A 19,676-nucleotide genomic window follows, 5' to 3' on the forward strand; every position below is an offset into this window, starting at 1 on the left:
CTTAAACCCTTAGGATTGCTTTTACACTGATCAAAAGCTGACACCAGCAAAGAGTAGTAAGAATCGGTTCCACATCAGTGAACCCATACAGCCACTAAAGTCCATTAATAACCGTTTGCGTTAAGGTCTCTTGGTCCTTCACTCTTGTGAATGGCCAATGAAAAAGGCTGCTGGGGTCTTGAAGACCTCGTGTGAAAGGCAGAATGCCCCTAAGCATCTAAAATCCCTTCTTTCTTTTCTCCGGTTACAGCCTTAGTGACCTCAGCTGGGGTTCCCATGAGCGGTTGGTCGACCCGAGGTCCATTGAAGCCTGGCCTCTTTGACCTTTCAGGTCACTGCTTTTTTTTGGGTACCAGACTTCAACAAACCATTATTCAAATATTCAATCCAAACCTGACCACAAGAACAATCGGTCGCTCTCTCAGCTTAGTCCCATTCTAACCCTCCGTACAGTACTGTCATTCAAAATGTAAATAGTGTCCTGTGTAAGCCGTATAGCCGTTGAATGTCCAATGAAAGCTACTCTGCATAATAGGCATGGAGGCACCAATTCAGCACGTCAATAGCGGCTTCACTGTAGCCTGCCTCGAACAGAACTCAACAAAAAAAAACCCATCTCACTCTTGCACAAACATGCATTTACTATCTATGAACAAATGCAATACTTTTCAATATACTCTAAAGATACACCAAGCACACATTTACTGCTGCTGGGTCAATCCAAAGCTCTCATTGTCTCTCTCTCATGGAGCCAGCTTGCAGCTCAGTGTGATAGCAGTGGATGTGACTGCAGTGCAGCACAAGGGAAGGAATTTTATTAGCGTAACCCAATTAACTGCACCAGGTGACAGCCATGCCACTCTCAATAGAGCAATACATCCTCAAGGAGGCCGCATAAGGGAAGGACAACTAAAGGTTCAAATTGTCTATGGAAAATATGAGTGACGCTTGCCTTTGTAAAAGTCGACAAAGGGCACTGCTAGAGTATTCTAGAGCATTCAAAATAAGTGTGATTATCAAATAAAGGCAGAAATTTAATTAAATAAATATGTGCTGAACGTTTTAGAGTGAATCTATGAGCTACTAAATAGTGTTTTATAGTGTTTATCCGTTCATGATCCAGTGTTTTCAGTATCTCAGAATGGCTCAGTTCAGTTACTCATCGCTGCATGTTGTTTTTGAGGTTTTTATAATGTGCATTTGAGCACAAATCATCTTCCCAAACTTGGAATTAGAAGTGCTTATAGTCAATTAAAAAACTTAATAAAAGACTAATTTTAGATGCTCCCTGTGGTATTCATCAAATTGAAAGCTTAATGGTTTAAAGTTTGAAAATTAAGAATTTAAGAATTTTAGAATATTAGAATTGTAATTTGAAAGTTGTGCTGTAAAAAATTATCATTATTTTTATTATATAATTTAAATACGATTTATTTTACAGTAAAATCTTACAATAGTAATGTTCCCGTTCCGGTCTTTTATTTAGTTATTATTATCATCATCATCGTTATTATTATTATTAGTGATCGACCGATATTGATTTTTTATTTTTATTTTAGAACCGATACCGATAATTTGCCGATGTTTGCTTATGTGTCCAATAACCGATATTTATTTACTGTTATACTTCTGTTTTTGACACAATGATTACAACATCACTGAACTGAACAAACCATTTTATTTATAACAATCACTCCCTCCTTGCATAGAAAACAAAGCAAATCGTATTTATACACCAATAAATAGAGGTGTCTGAGAGTGCAAAAAATAAAAAAAAAAGTGCACTGTTACTAAACCGTTTTTATTTAAAAATAAAATCTTTGATGAGGTAAAACAACAAACAAAAAAAAAAAACAGGTAAAATAAAAGTACATAAAAGTAATTCTCACCAATTAAAAATAAATAAAACAATCTAAACCACCTGAAAAAACAGCATTGCTATTTTAATTTAGCTTAATACTCCCAGTTGAGCAGAACTAAGTTGTAGTGTAGCTTTCAGCATTCTGTCCCATAAGCCTGCTTTGTTTGTTTTCATAAATGGCTCCGACTTCACTGAAGACTCTCTCACTGGGCACCGAAGAAGGTGGGGGGCAAAGAAACTTTCTTGACAGAGCAGCAAGAATAGGGAACCTTTTCTCATTTTACTGGTTCCAGAAGGTATTGCTAAAGCTCTCTTTCAAGGCTAGACACAGCAACTTCAGAGGTAGCACCAAGAATAGTGTCATACATCTCATCAATCATTTTCTTCTGGTTTTCTTCTGTCCGGGGCCTTTTTGAAAGGGTGCTAGAATCAACTGACTGTGTTTCTTCACATTATGTGGTTTGTGCATTGTCTTGCTCTAAGCTCTCGGTCTCCTCCTCAAGCCACTCTTTTGCATTTGACAGTGTGGTGTCAGATGAAAAGGCATGTGCCTTGTATCTTGGATCCAGAAGACAGGCAAGGACTGCACATTTCACCTCCTCCACTTTTGAAAACTGTCTGGAGAGACTCTCCAGCATCTCCTGTCTCATTGTTGTAATCCCATGAGAGGAGGGACCTTGGCTGTGGAGCAACATCTTCAGAACTTTGACAGATGGGATGATGCATGATGCTGAACTTTCATAGTGGCTCATCTTAAGAGTGACCTCTTCCACTGGAGAAAGGGTGTCAATAAGATTACTGACAATATTCCACTGCTCAGCACTCAGGCTAGTGAACCCACCATGCTCACTGGCATATATGTTCAAAGCCCTTTTTTGCTCTAGCATCCTGACCAGCATGTGCAAGGTGGAATTCCACCGGGTTGGCACAGCCTGAATGAGGATCACTGCTAAACGCTGTTTGGCTAGTAATGAATGATTAAAATGGGTAGCACAGCTTCTCAGCACTGACAGAATATTTTGGACAGCTCTTTGTGAGTTGAGGCCATCATTGACAACAAGCTGTAATATGTCGGCACTGCAGCTCATGTCAGGGAGTTCAGCAATTCTCATACCTTTGACAATGTTAGCACCACTGTCCCTGAGAACAAGAACCACTCTGTCTGTCAATTTCCCATTTTCCAGCAGTCCCAAGAACATCTCACTAATGTACTCCCCAGTGTGTGATCCAGTCATTGCTTTTGTGTTTAGAATTACTTGTCTGCGAATCCATTGATCATCAATGAAATGGCATGTGAGAATCATGAGGGATTCACTTGTACCGGACCAGCAGTCTGTGGTAAAAGCTAAGTTATAACCTGCTTTATCAGGTTTTAGCAGTGCTTTAACCTTCTCGACGATACTGTTGTGAATACTGGGGAACACCTCTGTTCTGTAGAACTTCTCACTCTTTAGAGTATATCTTGGTTCTGCAGTAGCCATGAGGCTCTGGAAGCCTTTATTTTCAACAAAGTTGAAAGGCTGATTGTCTGTATAGCAATCATTTCTGTAATCAGTCTATCCAGTTTTTTTTGAGCGGACATCAGATGTCTTCCACTTTGTCTGCTTATCAAACATCATAGGAAGAGAAGCTTGAATGTGGCTTGATATATTTTCCTCTTCAGCATCTCTTTTTTTCTTTGCCTCTTCAAAGATAGTTGAGTGATGTATCTTTAGGTGGGTTCACAGGTGGGAGGTATTTTTTTGTTGTTTTAGATTTTGATCCCATGCTCACATTCATTTGGCATTCTGTGCAAACTGCCAGCCCTGGCAAAGACTGAGTGAAGTAAGTCCATACTTCACTTTGGTTTTTCCACTTTCAGTCATCTTAAAAAATTATATTTATAAAAAGCATCAGAAGCAACACTAATGTTAACAATAAGCAAAATAAATGTATAATGTCTAATGTTTTCAAATGGAGAAATTAAATTAAAGACAAGAGTCATATCGACTTTGCAGAAATGTAATACTTCATTTTAAACTAGTTTTATTTGATTTATAAGCTGTTTAATAGGCTAAAGAGTAAAGAATATTTCGCTGGATAATGTTAAATAACTGAATAATATTCTCTGGAATATTGGAATGTAACAAACAAAACATTGTATTTTATTGCATTTCTCAACTGGTATGTTATATCAGAATTATTAATAATGTTTTGTCGTTCTAAATTATGAAATACCTGCTGTCAAAGCGCTGTTTATCTATGCATTTACACAGAACTAAACTGCGAAATAATAAATAATTAATTTCTATAGAGTTGTGTTAACTTGGATGTTTATTAGCGAATTAATGGTTATGTAGTAAATGTTTATATAATTACGGTGTTTTAATCAACTGAATCTTTTTAAAAGTTAATGCGGTGGCCGTGCTTGAGCATTTCTTACAACAGAGAGATAATTAAATTCAGCGCGTTTACTTCCAACTTGCGCTCATTCATGGATGTATTATTTAATTCATGCAAAGTTACGTCTTTATTGTGATAGGACTTGACGAATTATCTTTCGTGACTCGTGAATTTATTAGAGTCAAGCTGCATAAACTACATATCAAGCATATGTATCACATCTAATTTGTGCAGTAATGGCGGTTATGTTAAAGTTTACTAATTACAGCAAAGCAAGTAATACTTTAACTGTGCACACCGTTGTCTCGTCTCCTCTCAGATGCGCTGTAATGGCGATCCTGCGCGCAATTCTTAAAACACCCACAAGATGGTGGCGTTTATCGGAAAATTCAATATTACAAAACCGATATCCGATTATGGTCAAATGCTTAAATATCGGGAAAAATATCGGCAAATCGACATATCGGTATATCTCTAATTATTATTTTTGTTGTTATTATTATTATAATTAAATCATATTGATACATAATCACAAATGTTTGGGCCATATTGTGCACCCCTACAAATAAGCACAGCAAAACTAGACAGAGAAACTGAAAACTTTTTCCCCAAATCTTGGAGCCCTATCCAAATCTCTATGATATTCTTGTCTCTAAATATGGCTTATGTCTCTCCCTGAATTATAAGATTATTTAGCATCCAACCAGGCAAATATCATAAGTCAAATCACATCTCTCTTCAACAAGCCACACAATTTGAGGTAACATTTATGTCCATAGCCTAAACGTGCAGGACACACACAGAAATGTAATATTAATGATTAGGGAGTGTGCAATAACAGTAAAGATGCTTGACTTGGCAAACACAACTAATAAAGCAGTTATGGAATAGCCAAAAAAAGGCTAGACACTTATACAAAATTGCTTGTCAAATTTCTAAGGATAGACATCAAATTTCTAAGAAAAGTTACATAGAGCAATCGACCTAAGAATACTTTGCCAATGATGTAATCTATGTGCTGGATTTATAAAGAATACGTAATTATCTGAGAAAATTATCATAATTTTACACATACGTTAGAGTTCTTAATCGCATGTCCTGACACACTTTCAAGCCATAAAATACATGAACTACACCCAGTTCAGCTTTGGGAATAGGGCAAATTTCCACATCCTGAATGAAGCTTTAATGTACAATTAAACTGACCCAAATTCAACAGCAGAAAAGTCATTTTCTACAGAGAATAATAGACAAGCCTATATGCAAATGTGGGATCAAACCTTCACTAAGCCCACCCCCTGAGTTCCCTTGCTTCCTGAGAGCACAAAAGGGTTCCATGCAGCCAAAGCCTTTTCATCTGTTACTGACACAGACTTGGTAGAGAATGCAGTACCTCAGCTATTTCACCTGGTCATAGCTGCAAAGAGCTGGATGATCTGGTATTAAAACTAAGTACACAAGTAAAGCCTCGTTCCAGTTCTCAATATTTGCAAGAACAATACAGAACTCGAGGGAACCAGGCAAGTCTGAGTAAACCACAATGCATTTGCATACACAAAGTAAAGCTACAGTGTGCAAGTAGTGCATGTCCAACACATTTGAAATCGTCATCGGCAGTGACCAATGAGCTTCTACTCATACTGAGGAACTAACAAGCCACAAGTCATATTCAAATCTGATTCAAACCTCATATTTCACATAATACAAATGTAGATCGTTATCCTACACTAGTACACAGTAACTGTATGCAGTTTTGTATATTTTTGTTCATTTTTGGAGATCCCTACAGTTAAGTGAGAGGAATTCACTGTTGTAATTACAGTGGATAGCTGTACACAGGCGTTTGTTGTTAACAAAGTGAATTTTGAAGCCTCTCACCAAACATACATACTCCCAGAATGGACGTTTGAGGGAGGAGCATGGAATAATCATCAGAATGATTCTCTGGTACAGCCCCAAAATTAAGCTTTTTTTAATGCCATTTAAGCATAAGAAACAACATTTATGGGGCAGTTCCTGTTTTGTTGCTGATTTGAAATACGTTGAGTGTGGTGAGCGTTATATTATGTTCTTGTTTTTTCTCAGGATTTCCTCATTCAAGCAAACAGCACTTGGTCTAGCATGCCGAAAATAACTGCCCAGAGGCATTGCAAATATGGCCGCAGAGTGAATAGACTTTCCTGGAAAGAGATTCAATTCAATCATGTCTGTACATGAATACTAAACCTACCTAAAAAGCTTTAAAAGCACTCTTATTTCATTTGTATCTTTGTCATATTGTTTGTAATATGCTTCCGTGTTCTCATTTTTAATAACAAAAATAACTATCCTAGTTGTAGTGCTAGTAGACTACTAGATTCTCTAGTAGTGCTAGTTACTAGTAATATGGTGAAACTAGTATCTATATCCTTGCGATAAAAAGAGCTTTGAGATTCACTCACATATCTGATGAGTTGGCACAGTTTTAATAATTTCATTTGCTGCTTTGACAACACTGTTGATTTTAGCAGGTCGGCTTGTGCACCGTCCAGAAGAACGGTTTTTAATAACACCTTAGTTAGATAACATCACAGATTTTCTACAAAAGTCTGAAAATTACCACCACAAAATCAATCAAAAATTGTTAATTCCTGGTGGGACTAAAAAGCATGTTCTCTCCGCAGATTATCACTCAAAAATATCGGTGTAATCTGATTTTTGCTTGCAACATTTAAGTACATATTTCACTATATTGCTACTAACATATGATTTATTGTCTTTTGAGGGCTCTAAAAATAACAAAATATATTTTGCCTATATGCTGCCTGAGTTCACAGTGAACTGCTCAATACAACCAACAAAGATGGCAGACTTCCTAATCGTGTACTTCTCTAGATATCTGCGCCAGTTAGTAAATGTCACTGGGATTCACAAGAATGCTAATGGACAGCTTTCTCCAAATATTATAACGACCAGATGATGCAATGGAATTATCAGACACCATTCCTACTGTTATGCAACATGCCCTATTGTGCTCATGCTCAAGATATCTCCAGCTTTGCTCAGAAATATTCATACATAACCAAACAAATATTTAAGATTTACCAGCTAACTACTGCACATGGTGACTTCTGTCTATTTAATGAAACCCATCAAATTAATCAAGTCAGAAAACTGAGCAATGATCATCTTTAGGTTATTTATGCATGCAAGGCCAATTACCAAATCAACTAAAATATGAAACCAGATATTACACGCTGCTTATCATAAACGTGATGCCAGTGGCAGAGATCCGTAGACACAACTTTAATCTTGGCTTTATGTCAAATTTATTAATTATGATCGCGTGGAGCATTGTCAAAAATGGCGACCAGTGGTGGACACGAGGAAATAAAATAACTCTAAAATCTCTATGCAAAACGTTTAAACAACGTTTGCTCCAACCTATTGTCGGGGGGGGGGGGATGAATTAGTGATATTTTGGAGTCCAAATGCTTTGGGCCTACTGATGTTCTAGTTTAATGCGATATAAAACTTTCTGCATTTAATTCCACACCAATTCGAAGCTTCTTGCCAAATCATCCTGTTCCAGTATAAAGCATTAAATATTTAATTTTACAGCGCTGCTGTTTTATAATGACCTGTCATTTATTAATCGCAATGCCCTTTCACGTGCTTCCCTGTTTGACAGATAAAGCAGCGGATCGCTTAACTCACCTGCATGGAATCGGCGCTTAGAATTTCCCCATTAAGCCTTTTCCCGATCTCGATAGCCAGTTTGGATTTACCAGTTCCCGTAGCTCCTAAAATCACCACTAAAGACGGGCTGATGCCTTTCTGGAGCACACGCGTGGCGGCCGCCATGACAGCAACCTCTCAGGGCTGTAGAATGATCTGAGCATGCGCGGTGAGTTCTCAATGGAGGCGGGAACTGTTTCCCAGCAACTAAAACTGTTTCCATAGGAACGGGATTGAAGGATTCGATTTTAGCAGGTACGGTGAGGCAAGGGTGTTTCATTCAGAAATAGAACAAAAGTTCAACAATCGAACAAAAAGTGCTTGGAAAACAGGAATTGTAATATATATGGACAATAAAATGTAACTGCTTGTTGCAAACACGGAAGAATCTAGTAAATATGTTTAAAAATGTTCAGATTTTCATCACTAATACATTCAAAATCCTGTTAATTTTAATAACATTGTGCTAGCAGTGCTGGGTAGTAAATTAATTTCTTAATTCATTTACTTGTAATTAGATTATATTACATTTTAAAATGTTCGTAATCAGGTATTTTTATGGCTTACATAACTACATATTATCCACAAAATGACATTAAATTATTCATAATTTATTGATTCTTCCTAATTATTCATTTTTGATTAGTAATATGCATTGCTAAGGACTTCATTTGGACAACTTTAAAGGCGATTTTCTCAATATTTAGATTTTTTTGCACCTTCAGATTCCAGATTTTCAAATAGTTGCATCTCGGCCATATATTATCCTATCCTAACAATCCATACATCAATGGAACGATTATTTATTCAGCTTTCAGATGATGTATAAATCTCAATTTTGAAAAGTTGACCCTTTTATGACTGGTTTTGTGGTCCAGGGTCACATATCTGATGAGTTGGCCCACAAAACTGGGTAGTATTTATGGATTACATAATTTATTATTCACACAATGGCAGTAAATCGTTAATAATTTATTGATTGACCCCTGAATCTTCTTTTTTCTCTTTTAAATTTTCTTCTCTAAAAATCATACCACTTAGCTTTCACTATATTCACAATATCAAATGGTTGTGTAAATGTCATGTAAATAAATTTGCAAACCATGCTTCTAAATTTGGGTGAAAAAAACAAACTCCTTTGACATGATATATTTACTTGAACTATCTCAAAGTATTTCAATAATTTAACAAAACATTTGCATGTTTACAGTTCGAAATGGTCACATCGAAAGTAAATATTTCTGTTTGTAGTTTTCAAATGTTTAAATCATTTATTTTTATGAATTAATTAATTATTAGATTTGTATCAACTCACAAAACCACTGCAGTTTTTCAATTAAGCCCAGTTTGGGAAATTCCACTTTTGAAAAAAAAAATTATAATAATAATAAAATAACATGCAGTTCTAAACAGTTCCTATTGAAAATATGGCCGGACTATGAAGGTTTATGCACGTTTCAGTTCAGCGAGTCTCCGCAGTAACTGCTGTTGCCTGTTTTTCAGCTGCTTCTTTTCCTGGGCCTTCTGTTTGTCTCTGACATGAAGCGTACGCAGGTATTCTGTGGCCTTGGTCAAGATCACAACTTTAGGTGTCTTTGGACAGTCAATAATATTCAATAATATTGATATAAAAAAAGGGTTATATTTTTTTCTCTTTGCTTTTTTTAATTGTAAGTTTAAAACAAGTTAGATCAAAAAAGTAATTTAAAAGTTATCTAAAAAGTACTCCGAATACCTTACCTAAACTTGTTACAGTTTTTCATAATGTAATCTGTAATTTGCCATTTGTAGGTAATTTACACAGCTCTGTTGACCCAGTTTTAATCGTTTAATTGTTTTTTTGCTTTGACAACACTGGAACTTAGAGGGACCACCTTCCGGAAGAACATGAGTATGAATAGCTCTCTTCCGTCTCCATGGCAACTGAGCTTTCTGCACCAAGGAAAAGAGAGATGATCGTTGCCATGGCAAAGAAGGCCACTACGATGTGTCAACTAAAAGTGGCTCTCGCTAATGAAACGATCAAATCGAGTTCACACACACTCGTACAGGTATTGATGGAGTGAAATAGCTCTTATGCCACGCATAGTAAAACTTTGCCCTATTTTCCAGCATAACTGAGCCAATAATACTGTTTAAACAGTTGTGGTGCATTTCATAACCAGTGATTGCCCCTCTAATCCAGATATTACTTAAGAACTGTCAAAAATCTTAAAGGGACAGTTCACCCAAATGTGATGTCATTATTTTCTAAAAGCAGATCAATAGAGCATGATCTTGTAGCTGAATTAAAAGAACAAAAATGTAAAACTGCAGCGCTGAAGGACAGTGGAGTAGCTTGTATGTTGTTGTTGTTTTTTACATTTTAGATGTATTATTATTTATGTGTTGAAATTAAGTTTTTAAAAAGACACTGCAGAGCTCAAGGTCAGCGTATGAAGAAAATTCGCAAGCTCAAAGAATAATGTGACCATGGCTTCAGTCACTATTCACTTTCATTGCATCTTCTTTATACAAAGAAGCTGAATGGTGACTGAAGCATCTCCAGTTATGTTCCACAGAAGGAAATCATACTTGTTTGGAACAATATGAGAGTGAGTAAATGACAGAATATTTATTAACTTCAAATAATTATCTTTTGTTCTGTTAAAACACTTAATTTTCATTGCTTCAGGTGTATGTAGAAATAAATGCTAATTAACAAAGACAAGCATGCTGACATGATTTGAACTGAATTTATTTTGTTTACCCAATTTTGAGTTTATGTATATAGGTTTATGAGGTACAGAACACAAAGTGCTTAGACAATGCTGCAGCCATTCTCCTCCCATTATGACACCTGACAACAAGGAACAAAAGTAAACTAAAAAAACAACGGGTTACTGATGGTTTATGCATATTTTACCCTTCTGGCCAATTTCAAAGCTCAATGTACAAACAAAAGTCATCTCAATCAATCAGTGGTGATTGCTGTAAGCACATGGCCTTTTTATTTATATATATTTTTTTACAAATAATTGCATCACAAGTGACCATGTGCATAAACTTTGAATTTCCATGGTCATATTTGGAGATAAGTAAGCATATGCCACCAGTACAACTTTATATTTAAATAGAAGTCAAACAATTATACAATTCATTCTGTAAGAAAATTTAATTAGTACAAAATTCATTCAACAATTTTCTGCCATAAAAGCCAAAGAAATTTCCGAACACAAGGGAGTAGGCAGTGAAAACAGCATAAAGTGGCTAGTGATGAAAATGAAATGTTGATAGTGTTGTAGTTTTTTTACTTTTCTTAACAAAAATAGAAACTTTGAGATACTCTTAGGGAAGGCAGGTGGGCCAACCAAGTTTTAGGACAAATGACAGAGAAATAGAAAATAAAGTCTATTAACGGTGCCGATTTTCATATTCAAAAGACAGGCATATTTCTTTTTACACAATTTCCTGTACACCACTACAATTATATACATATGTCCAAAGAATATGCCATAGTTTATGCAAAGCGGTGCTGGACACTGTCCTGAATGTTCAAGATAACAATAACATACAACAACTGAAAAAAAAAAAAAAAAAAAAAGGAACACAATGCAACAAAGAAACAGTGATGCAACTTCCTGTCTGTTAAACTTACACGGTCATCATGTGGCAATGGCAGCTCTCCTTAAATTTAGGTTAATTTAGACAAAGCACTATTAACGGTGAGGTCCCATTGATCAAAGACCCTTAAATATATTTACCCAGATAGATTCAAGATTCTCTCACAAAAAGGGCTTGTTGATTTAGAAGATCAATTACACAAGCATATAAATTGCTACATTTCAAATAATGCCTAATTTGGCATGCTAATAAAAGGAATGAAATGATCCTTCCCCGCCCAAATACTATAGCTTTCACTAAAGAATTTAAGATGATACACATTCACGGTTTAAATCTTCAAATTTCAAATGAAAGCCAGAAATAATGACCCTCTTTGGAAAATGTCTGAACCAGTTCCACAGCTTCCACAAGTACATCTCCCCCTGTTGCGAAGGCAAGTGTGCAAAGAACAAAAATTGAAGAACTAATCTCAAAACATAGAGTCCATTCAATTAAATATCCCACTTTTGAAAAAAAAAAAAAATAATAATAATAAAATAACATGCAGTTCTAAACAGTTCCTATTGAAAATATGGCCGGACTATGAAGGTTTATGCACGTTTCAGTTCAGCGAGTCTCCGCAGTAACTGCTGTTGCCTGTTTTTCAGCTGCTTCTTTTCCTGGGCCTTCTGTTTGTCTCTGACATGAAGCGTACGCAGGTATTCTGTGGCCTTGGTCAAGATCACAACTTTAGGTGTCTTTGGACAGTCAACCAGGCCTGGGATCTCATCCCGTAGAGCCAGAAATCGGGAGCGTAGGTCATTGCGTCTTTTCCGCTCCAAGAAGTTGTGTGTCTTACGCTTGTCTGTGTCTTCACAGTCCGAACTCTGAGGGCTGGATGGTTGGGATTTGAGGTGGTAGGATGTGTGTGTTGGAGAAGCGGAGACAGTCTGAGATGGGGTAGAAACTGAGGGGGAAGGTGAGGGGGGTTTTCTTTCTGGGGTTTGGGGTGTGGAACTCAATCGTGGCTGCAAGGTCTCTTGCCTGATCTTCTTGCGAGGCGGCTCCTCTTCAGGATAGCTGTCGGGAGAGCGGGCAGCATAGTTGTGCTGTTGCTGGTGAATGGAGATGTGGAAACGCTTCATGCAAGGGTCATAGGGGTCTGCATGAACCGTGATGGTCACTGGTTTGCGGGCGTTGACCAAGCGTGACTTGTTCTGTTTATGTTCCACCGTCACAACATCAATCTCTTCATCATCTGAAAGAACAACAGAAAGAAATATAGATTGATTGTAGACATGCATCATGTGTAACGCCACTTCCTACCAAGTCCAACACCATTCCATTCACCCATCCTAGCATGTTAGAAACTCCATTCAGAATGTCTTAGGTTTCTGTTAGTTCCCTATTCTCAACAAGAGAAAGTAAATGAGGCTTTGAACCGCAATAACGAACTTGGAGTCACCTCTGATGTGCATTTTGATAAGAGAAGCATCTGTTCCCTCTACTCTGATTTCACTATGCAATTACTTTGGTCACAGAGACAATGCACAATGTCAAAAAAAACAGAAATTCACTATTTAAAAAAAAAAAAAAAAATCAATGAAAAGTCAATGGAATCTCCTGTTGTCATCAACACTCTAAAAATATCTTCTGTATTCTGCAGAAGAAAGAAAATCTAACAGGTTTGGAATGACATTAACAAATGATACAGAATTTTCATTTTGGGTAAAAGTGCCCTTACAATGCTAATGCTTCAGATACTAACTGTTTATTCAAATTGAGTGGCCCTGAACACTTTAGGATTCAAGCATCCTTATTATTGGTTTCTGCTGCTGCCAGCCTGGCACCACCCACAAGTAAGACAATTCCTCCTTTTCTTTCACTTGAGGAATGTGGAAGCTCAGCACACTATTACATTCCACACATATTAAGCAGAAATCTAGATAAAATGCCAACCTAAATGCCATGGCACCAATGCAACTTTTCTGTTCAGGCATGTAAGGTTTTGGCTTAGTTCTACTTAACGCACAAATGAATGGTAACTACTGCACTGCATGATCCTAGACGCTGGGATCCGCCAGGTGTCAAAAGGAGGCGTCAACACAGCTTGCACAACAAATAAGTGAGTGAACGCGACGGAGCGCTAAAAGTCAACAGGCTCGTGCTTACCAGAGGAGTCGGTGCGAGATTCTGACCCGGATGACACTTGTTTCTTGCAGCTGCTGCTCAGGGGGAAGGTAAGGACAGCTGCTGGATCCACGCAATCTGTCACCAAGCTGTTGTCCGCAGGGACGCACTGCGCCTTGCTGGAGAGTTTCGACTGCGCCGAGCAGGACAAGCGCTCGCTGACAACTTTCTCCAGCTGCTGACTGGCGGAGAAACTGCTCCACATACAGTCCTGAATAATGATGGAGCTCAAGTTATCCAGAGTCTCCTCAGCATTCAGTTTACACTGTCCCTCCTGCTCGTCGTCCTGCCCCAAGAACTGGGACATCCACTCTAGCCTGTCCCCTGGAGATGGAGCGGTCCCTTCCAGCGTCCTGACGGGCGACATGGGCGGGGTTGGCACGAGCTCGAATTTCTTCCAAATGTCCTCACTCGGTGCGGTTGATTTGAAAAAGAAGTCCTCGTCCAAGTTTAGGTCGTCGTAGAAATAGTGCTGATATTGGTCGTATTCCTCCATCTCCCACTTCTTATTTCGCGATGCGTTTGCACTGATTCCTGGCATTGGTGGTTTCCTCGGAGATCAAGATCTGAAAACCACAATTGATCCGCTTTTAAAAACAATCCGATCTTATGGTGCTCTCCTAGAGATAATGAACCTAAAACACTTCATTTTTATTTTCAATGAGCTTCGGGTATATATCATTACAGTTTAATGTTTTTTGTACCCTTGCAAGCATTTTAATAAATAAAATAAGAATATAAATGTATCTTAAATAAAATAAATGATGAATTAATTATTAAAATACGCATGCAAATGTATTATTAAAGACGCCAAACAGATAACGCGATACTATATAGAGTATTTGGTCTGCATGCACGTCCACTATACAGTACAAAACTTGAAGTTTCGCAACATACTTCTATTACTATTACACAACATGCTTCATGTAAATGCATATACTACTACGAGTGAATACTGTCTCAAAGAATTGCTCTATTCGTCGTAAAATGCCTTACATTCCCCCAAAAAACGATTAAGATAAACCAAATAAATGAGCCGCTCCTTGCTTAAACACTTACCGTAACACAGAGCCAGGAACCAGTATGCTGCATGTCATTTGAGACGCGAAAATAAGGTGATGCGGTTCACCGGTGAGCTCCAGCTAAATGTTTTGCACAAAAAGCTTTCATGTCAACAAGTTAAGAACGCGTCATCAGCTGCGTGTTGAATAATCCTGTCTTGTGTTGGGTTTCTCAAGTGTGGCTTTGTATTATCCGGCTGTTGTTTATAAGTTGAGTTTCGAGGACGTTTGCTACTTTGCAGTCTCTCTCTCTCTCTCTCTCTCTCTCTCTCTATCTGCGTGCTTTATAGCGCCTGTGTGACCCCTTCTCAAGCCGCGGCTCGCGCTCATCTGGACAACTGAACCGAGTACCGCACTATATTACCCACCCAGCCAATATAGTGGGAGGATTTACATAGAAGGCGGATCGTAATGCGCTGACCACGCCCACGCTTAAAGCGACAGGATCTGCTGCAGAGGTTCGTTTGAGTGTCTCTGGATAAATTCTGAAGATGATTGAAACAATGTGTTTTATATACTTTGCTGTTTCAGAGTGGGAGACACTTTTAAGTTGATGTACTCTTTATCAGCTCAACAACCAATTGAAATACGCAAGAATTAAATATGAAAATGCATTCTTTATTATACCATTGTCAGAAAATACAAGGGCTCATTCAAACATGCCACATAAATGTTCCAGATATTTAAAATATCAGTTATTTAAAACTTAGATTCCTGCTCATTACTTGATGAGCAATATATATATTATATATTCATATATTTTAAAATATATTAAAATGCTGTTCATATACATACAACGGTTTAAATACACTCTTCTATAATGAGCATGTTTTTATTTCTGAATTAAAATGTATTTTTTGGGAGGCATGCAGTAAAAAAATAAAAAATAAAAAAAATAAAACCTGTCCTAATATTATAAAAGGGAAAGTCCTTATTAAAACAATGTTCTTTAAAATGTAAATGTAAACAAACAAACTAACAAACATTATTTAATAGTTTGGCATAATCTTTTATTTTTAATTCTTAGAAAAAAAAAAATGTTTTATTCTCTTTTTTAAGGTGTGTGTGTGTGGGGGGGGGTTGTCCTGTTATTATTGTGAAAGTTCAATATATATGAAGAGTTCATTTGCAAAAACAGATAACTCCGTTTTTAACAATTCTCAAAAATCATGTTGGGTTGTTTTGACTAGGTTATAAAAATAGCTTTAAAAACAGCTAACTAACACAATAAAACACAATAAAAACATGATAACAATAAAATACATAGTTTTTTATCTGTTTATCTGTTTTTGCTAATATATATATATATGTATATATATCAAATTATCATTATAAAATATAATTTAAATATATTATTAAATATATTTTGGCATTTTCTTGCAGTATAAGAAAAAATATGTGCAAATGTGTGTAGTTTTGAAGTAAATTCATCTCGTTTTAGGTATATTTAGATGTTTGCATAGGTATATTTACATTCAAAAATACTGTTTTGTTTTTTAAATAATAATTTTGCAAATATTCTTTTCTTATACTACAAACAAATATCAAAATATATTTATTAATATAAAATAAAAATGTCAAGAAAGCTAATTCCAGGGAGCAAATTTTGTCCAATGATAAACTTTTAATAATAATAATAACATCTTTCAGTGCAAAATGCTAGCAAATCATTGTGCATTTGATCTGAGAAAAGTGAATCATTGGCCAAGATCTTGTTTTGTTTTTGTCTCATACACAACAGCAAACCTGTAATTTGGATTTACATACGCTGTATTCATGTTGAACTAAACATTGTTGTATTATTATTGTGAGTGAAAGAGCAAGTCATATCCAGCCTACACATCTTGTCTGTGTTAATTTAGCTCAAGATAATAATTAGCGCCAGACAGCTTAATGAATTGCTGGCAGTGCACAAGCTGTACTTGTGACAATACTGTTTATTATGGCTATACCACGTGTCCTTTTCCAACAATGTCCCATATGGCAAATCTGTGCATTAGGAAGTAAGTAATCGCTGACTAGTGTCTCAATCCAGTGTCTATCCTCTCCTTTCTTTTCATCTTAATTTAAGACTTTGACCTTACGCAGAACAAAGGCTCTTTCCACAGTGATTGACGAATCTCCCTGGAGAGATGTATCTTTCTTTCTCTGGCTTTATGGTCTTTTTATAAATTTGCTTTGCTTTTTTGACCCACTCTTTTTACACAATTGTCCCATACAAATGATCAAGTGTTTGTAAGAGGCAGCGACACCCAACTGAGTGACTTTGATTGGTTTGCAGTGATGAATCACCCTCAACTCACTTACTATATATATATATATATATATATATATATAAATAAAGTAAAGAATTAGAAATAAAAAAGTTTTTGTAGCACTCATTTTATTAACACTTTTTTGTTTTCTTCTGGCAGACATAAAATGCAATATACACTGAATGAGAGACCCAGGTCATTTCTAGGTCTTTTGACTTGACCAGGTCAGTTTTACATGAACATGCACCAATATGCTTTCTGAAACAAATGTTCAGAAATGGAAAAGTTTCTCTGACAATTCGTAGCCAAATAGGGTGGAACGCATGCTTTAAAAAAAAAAAGATCGATAAGTTTCATCGGAATAAGTTAACCAATTAAGTTATACAAGATTCAGCAAGACAAGAATTTATGAAATGAGTTTAAAAGTCAGCTAGTTTATAATTTCACATTTAAAGCAGCAACTGTACATTTGTTTTAAGAAAGTGAGGTTTCTTTATTATAGGTCTAGTGTAACTGCTTTTTCTTTTTTTATACAGCGGCTGTAGTGGTAGATGTGATGACGTAAAGCAGAATATAGATCATCAACAGATGTCTTTGGTGTGAATGATGTGAGAATTCTTGTTTCCATGACAGTGCTTTTGTTTTTTCAGGTTATGAAGGTTTATTGACATAAAATCTGAACTGAGAAGTCGAATAACAAATACTGCTGTGGAGAGCAAACTGTGAGAAATGTGCTGGGTTATCAAAAAAAGGGTTTAATGTGTTACAAATGATGAGATAAATACACAAAAATGCAATCTTCCAACATTCTCTGGATATCTAAACTCTGTTTGTTGCTCAATGCATCTATCAAAGACTGGTATCATGAATTCCAAGTAGCCTGACCCTTGAGTGAATAGGTTGACTGAGCAGGTTGAATAACACCTTATATCTTTCTAATCAGATCTATCTCTCCACGTCTAATGAAAGGTCAATGTCCTCTGATCTTCTTGACCACTATGCACAAAACAGGATGGAGACAGGCCCTTTGATCTATTAGCATTGTACACGCTTTGCTCCACCCAGAATACTCTAAATCAATCTGAACAACTGGCAGCAACAGACAAGCCAGAAAAATAATGCAAAGACACAAAAGACATAATATGCAGAAATGTGAGGGACTTCTGAGGATAAGCTCTCAGCATAAATTTTAAATTTCATGTAATATAATTCGTATGAAATTAAATATATAATTCATATTTTTTCCTTACTAAGAATATCATTCTAACAATGTTTTTATATTGGGTATATTTAAAATAAATGTTATAAATATTGTAAAAGTATTGTATAATTAAAAAAGCTTGTATAAATTAAGTATTTTTATATTTAATATAATTTTTCCTTTGTATATAATAAGGTGTGTTTCCAAATAATTAAAGACACAAAAGATTCAATATACACAAATGTTTCAAAGTAAATTTTAAGTTAATTCATATTTTATATTTCACTTTTTCAAATAAATTGTAAAAGTTTTAACATTTTAATATTTAATATTTTAATATTGTAAAACATTAAATACAGGTAATCTTTTTTTAAAGTTAATGATTTTAAGTATACTGTGCTTTAAATATATATATATATGTATATATATACACACACAAAAGACTCAATATACACAAATGTGAGTGGTAAAGTTTCAACCTAAATATTAAGTTAATTCATATTTTTTATTTTATTTTTTTATTTTAAAATATTTAAATTACGTTCAATATTGTACAATTGTTATAAAAAGAAAAGGTAAACTTTTTAAAGTTTTTTTAAAGTTATCAATTTTAAGTATACTCTGTTTTCAAAAAATATACAGACAAAAGACTCAATATACACAAATATAAGGTGTAAACAGGGGCTTTTGGAATGCATATTTCAACGTTCATTTTGATTCAGACTTTTTACTTATTTTTACTGAAAGTATTGTAAAATTATGAAGTATTTTTAAATGTATTATCATTTTCATTTTCTTTTAGCACTTTTTACACTCAAAAATACTTGAAGAGTTCAGATGCAAAAGCCTCTAATGCCATCTGATATTTTCTTATAAAATGAGCATTTTTATTAGGCTCCTATATTTATGTTCAGTTATTTCACTTTAATTGCAAAAGGGCATATACATTGCCATTAGAGTAAAATGACTGAACCTAAACATAGCAGCCTGATAAAAATGCTCATTTTAGATTATTTATTTATTTTCTTTGCTTTGTTTTTTTAAATACTGATTGAAGGAACCTTGTGTATAAGATAGGATTGCATTAAAATATGTCATTACATTGGCCTACACCTAAAACACTCCTCCAGGAGGGGCCTACGAGGGACTGTGTGAATTAGAGTTTGGGGTCAAATAGATCTCGTGGTGACTCTTTGTTGTTTCCCATTGGTTGGATTTTAAAAGATGCACAAGCCAATCCCAGCCCATCCATCGCCTACTGGGTTCATATGCCAATGAGGTGCTTGTGGGTGGGTTGACATCACTTTGAAATGTATGTGAGATTGATGTCAGAGCACAAGTGAGAGCCAGGACCAAGCAGATTTCTCTGCTTGAAAGCAGATTCTGGTAGTAAACAGGTATATGTTTTAATATTGTTTATTTGTACA

At 35.8% G+C, this 19,676-nt stretch overlaps 1 protein-coding gene and 1 pseudogene across 2 annotated transcripts in view; both read right to left on the reverse strand.

The window, feature by feature from the left end:
- LOC306885778 (tRNA dimethylallyltransferase-like) overlaps positions 1 to 8,089 on the reverse strand; it is a 55,423-nt pseudogene extending 47,334 nt beyond the window's left edge. Inside the window, exon 1 of the transcript XR_013785934.1 lies at positions 7,940 to 8,089. The product of XR_013785934.1 is annotated as a tRNA dimethylallyltransferase-like (transcript). The remainder of the gene's footprint in view (positions 1 to 7,939) is intronic.
- Positions 8,090 to 10,681: 2,592 nt separating this feature from the next.
- Positions 10,682 to 15,172, reverse strand: LOC306885090 (protein L-Myc-1b). Its single transcript, XM_079441425.1, has 3 exons — positions 14,792 to 15,172; positions 13,715 to 14,298; positions 10,682 to 12,800 (listed from the first exon to the last, which is right to left on the reverse strand). Exons 2-3 carry the CDS (start codon positions 14,271 to 14,273, stop codon positions 12,154 to 12,156), a joined length of 1,206 nt encoding a protein of 401 aa, XP_079297551.1. The 5' UTR covers positions 14,274 to 14,298; positions 14,792 to 15,172; the 3' UTR covers positions 10,682 to 12,153.
- Positions 15,173 to 19,676: the final 4,504 nt, after the last annotated feature.

The sequence above is a fragment of the Barbus barbus genome, assembly GCF_936440315.1.
Source record: "Barbus barbus genome assembly, chromosome: 19".
Classification (NCBI taxonomy): domain Eukaryota; kingdom Metazoa; phylum Chordata; class Actinopteri; order Cypriniformes; family Cyprinidae; genus Barbus; species Barbus barbus.

Bases quoted from the DNA above. Each gene is read 5' to 3' on its own strand.
- LOC306885090 (XM_079441425.1), bottom strand. From the start codon at position 14,273: ATGCCAGGAATCAGTGCAAACGCATCGCGAAATAAGAAGTGGGAGATG. The intron at 12,801-13,714 runs GTAAGCACGAGC...TTGTTCTTTCAG, and splicing joins ATCTCGCACCGACTCCTCTG to ATGATGAAGAGATTGATGTT.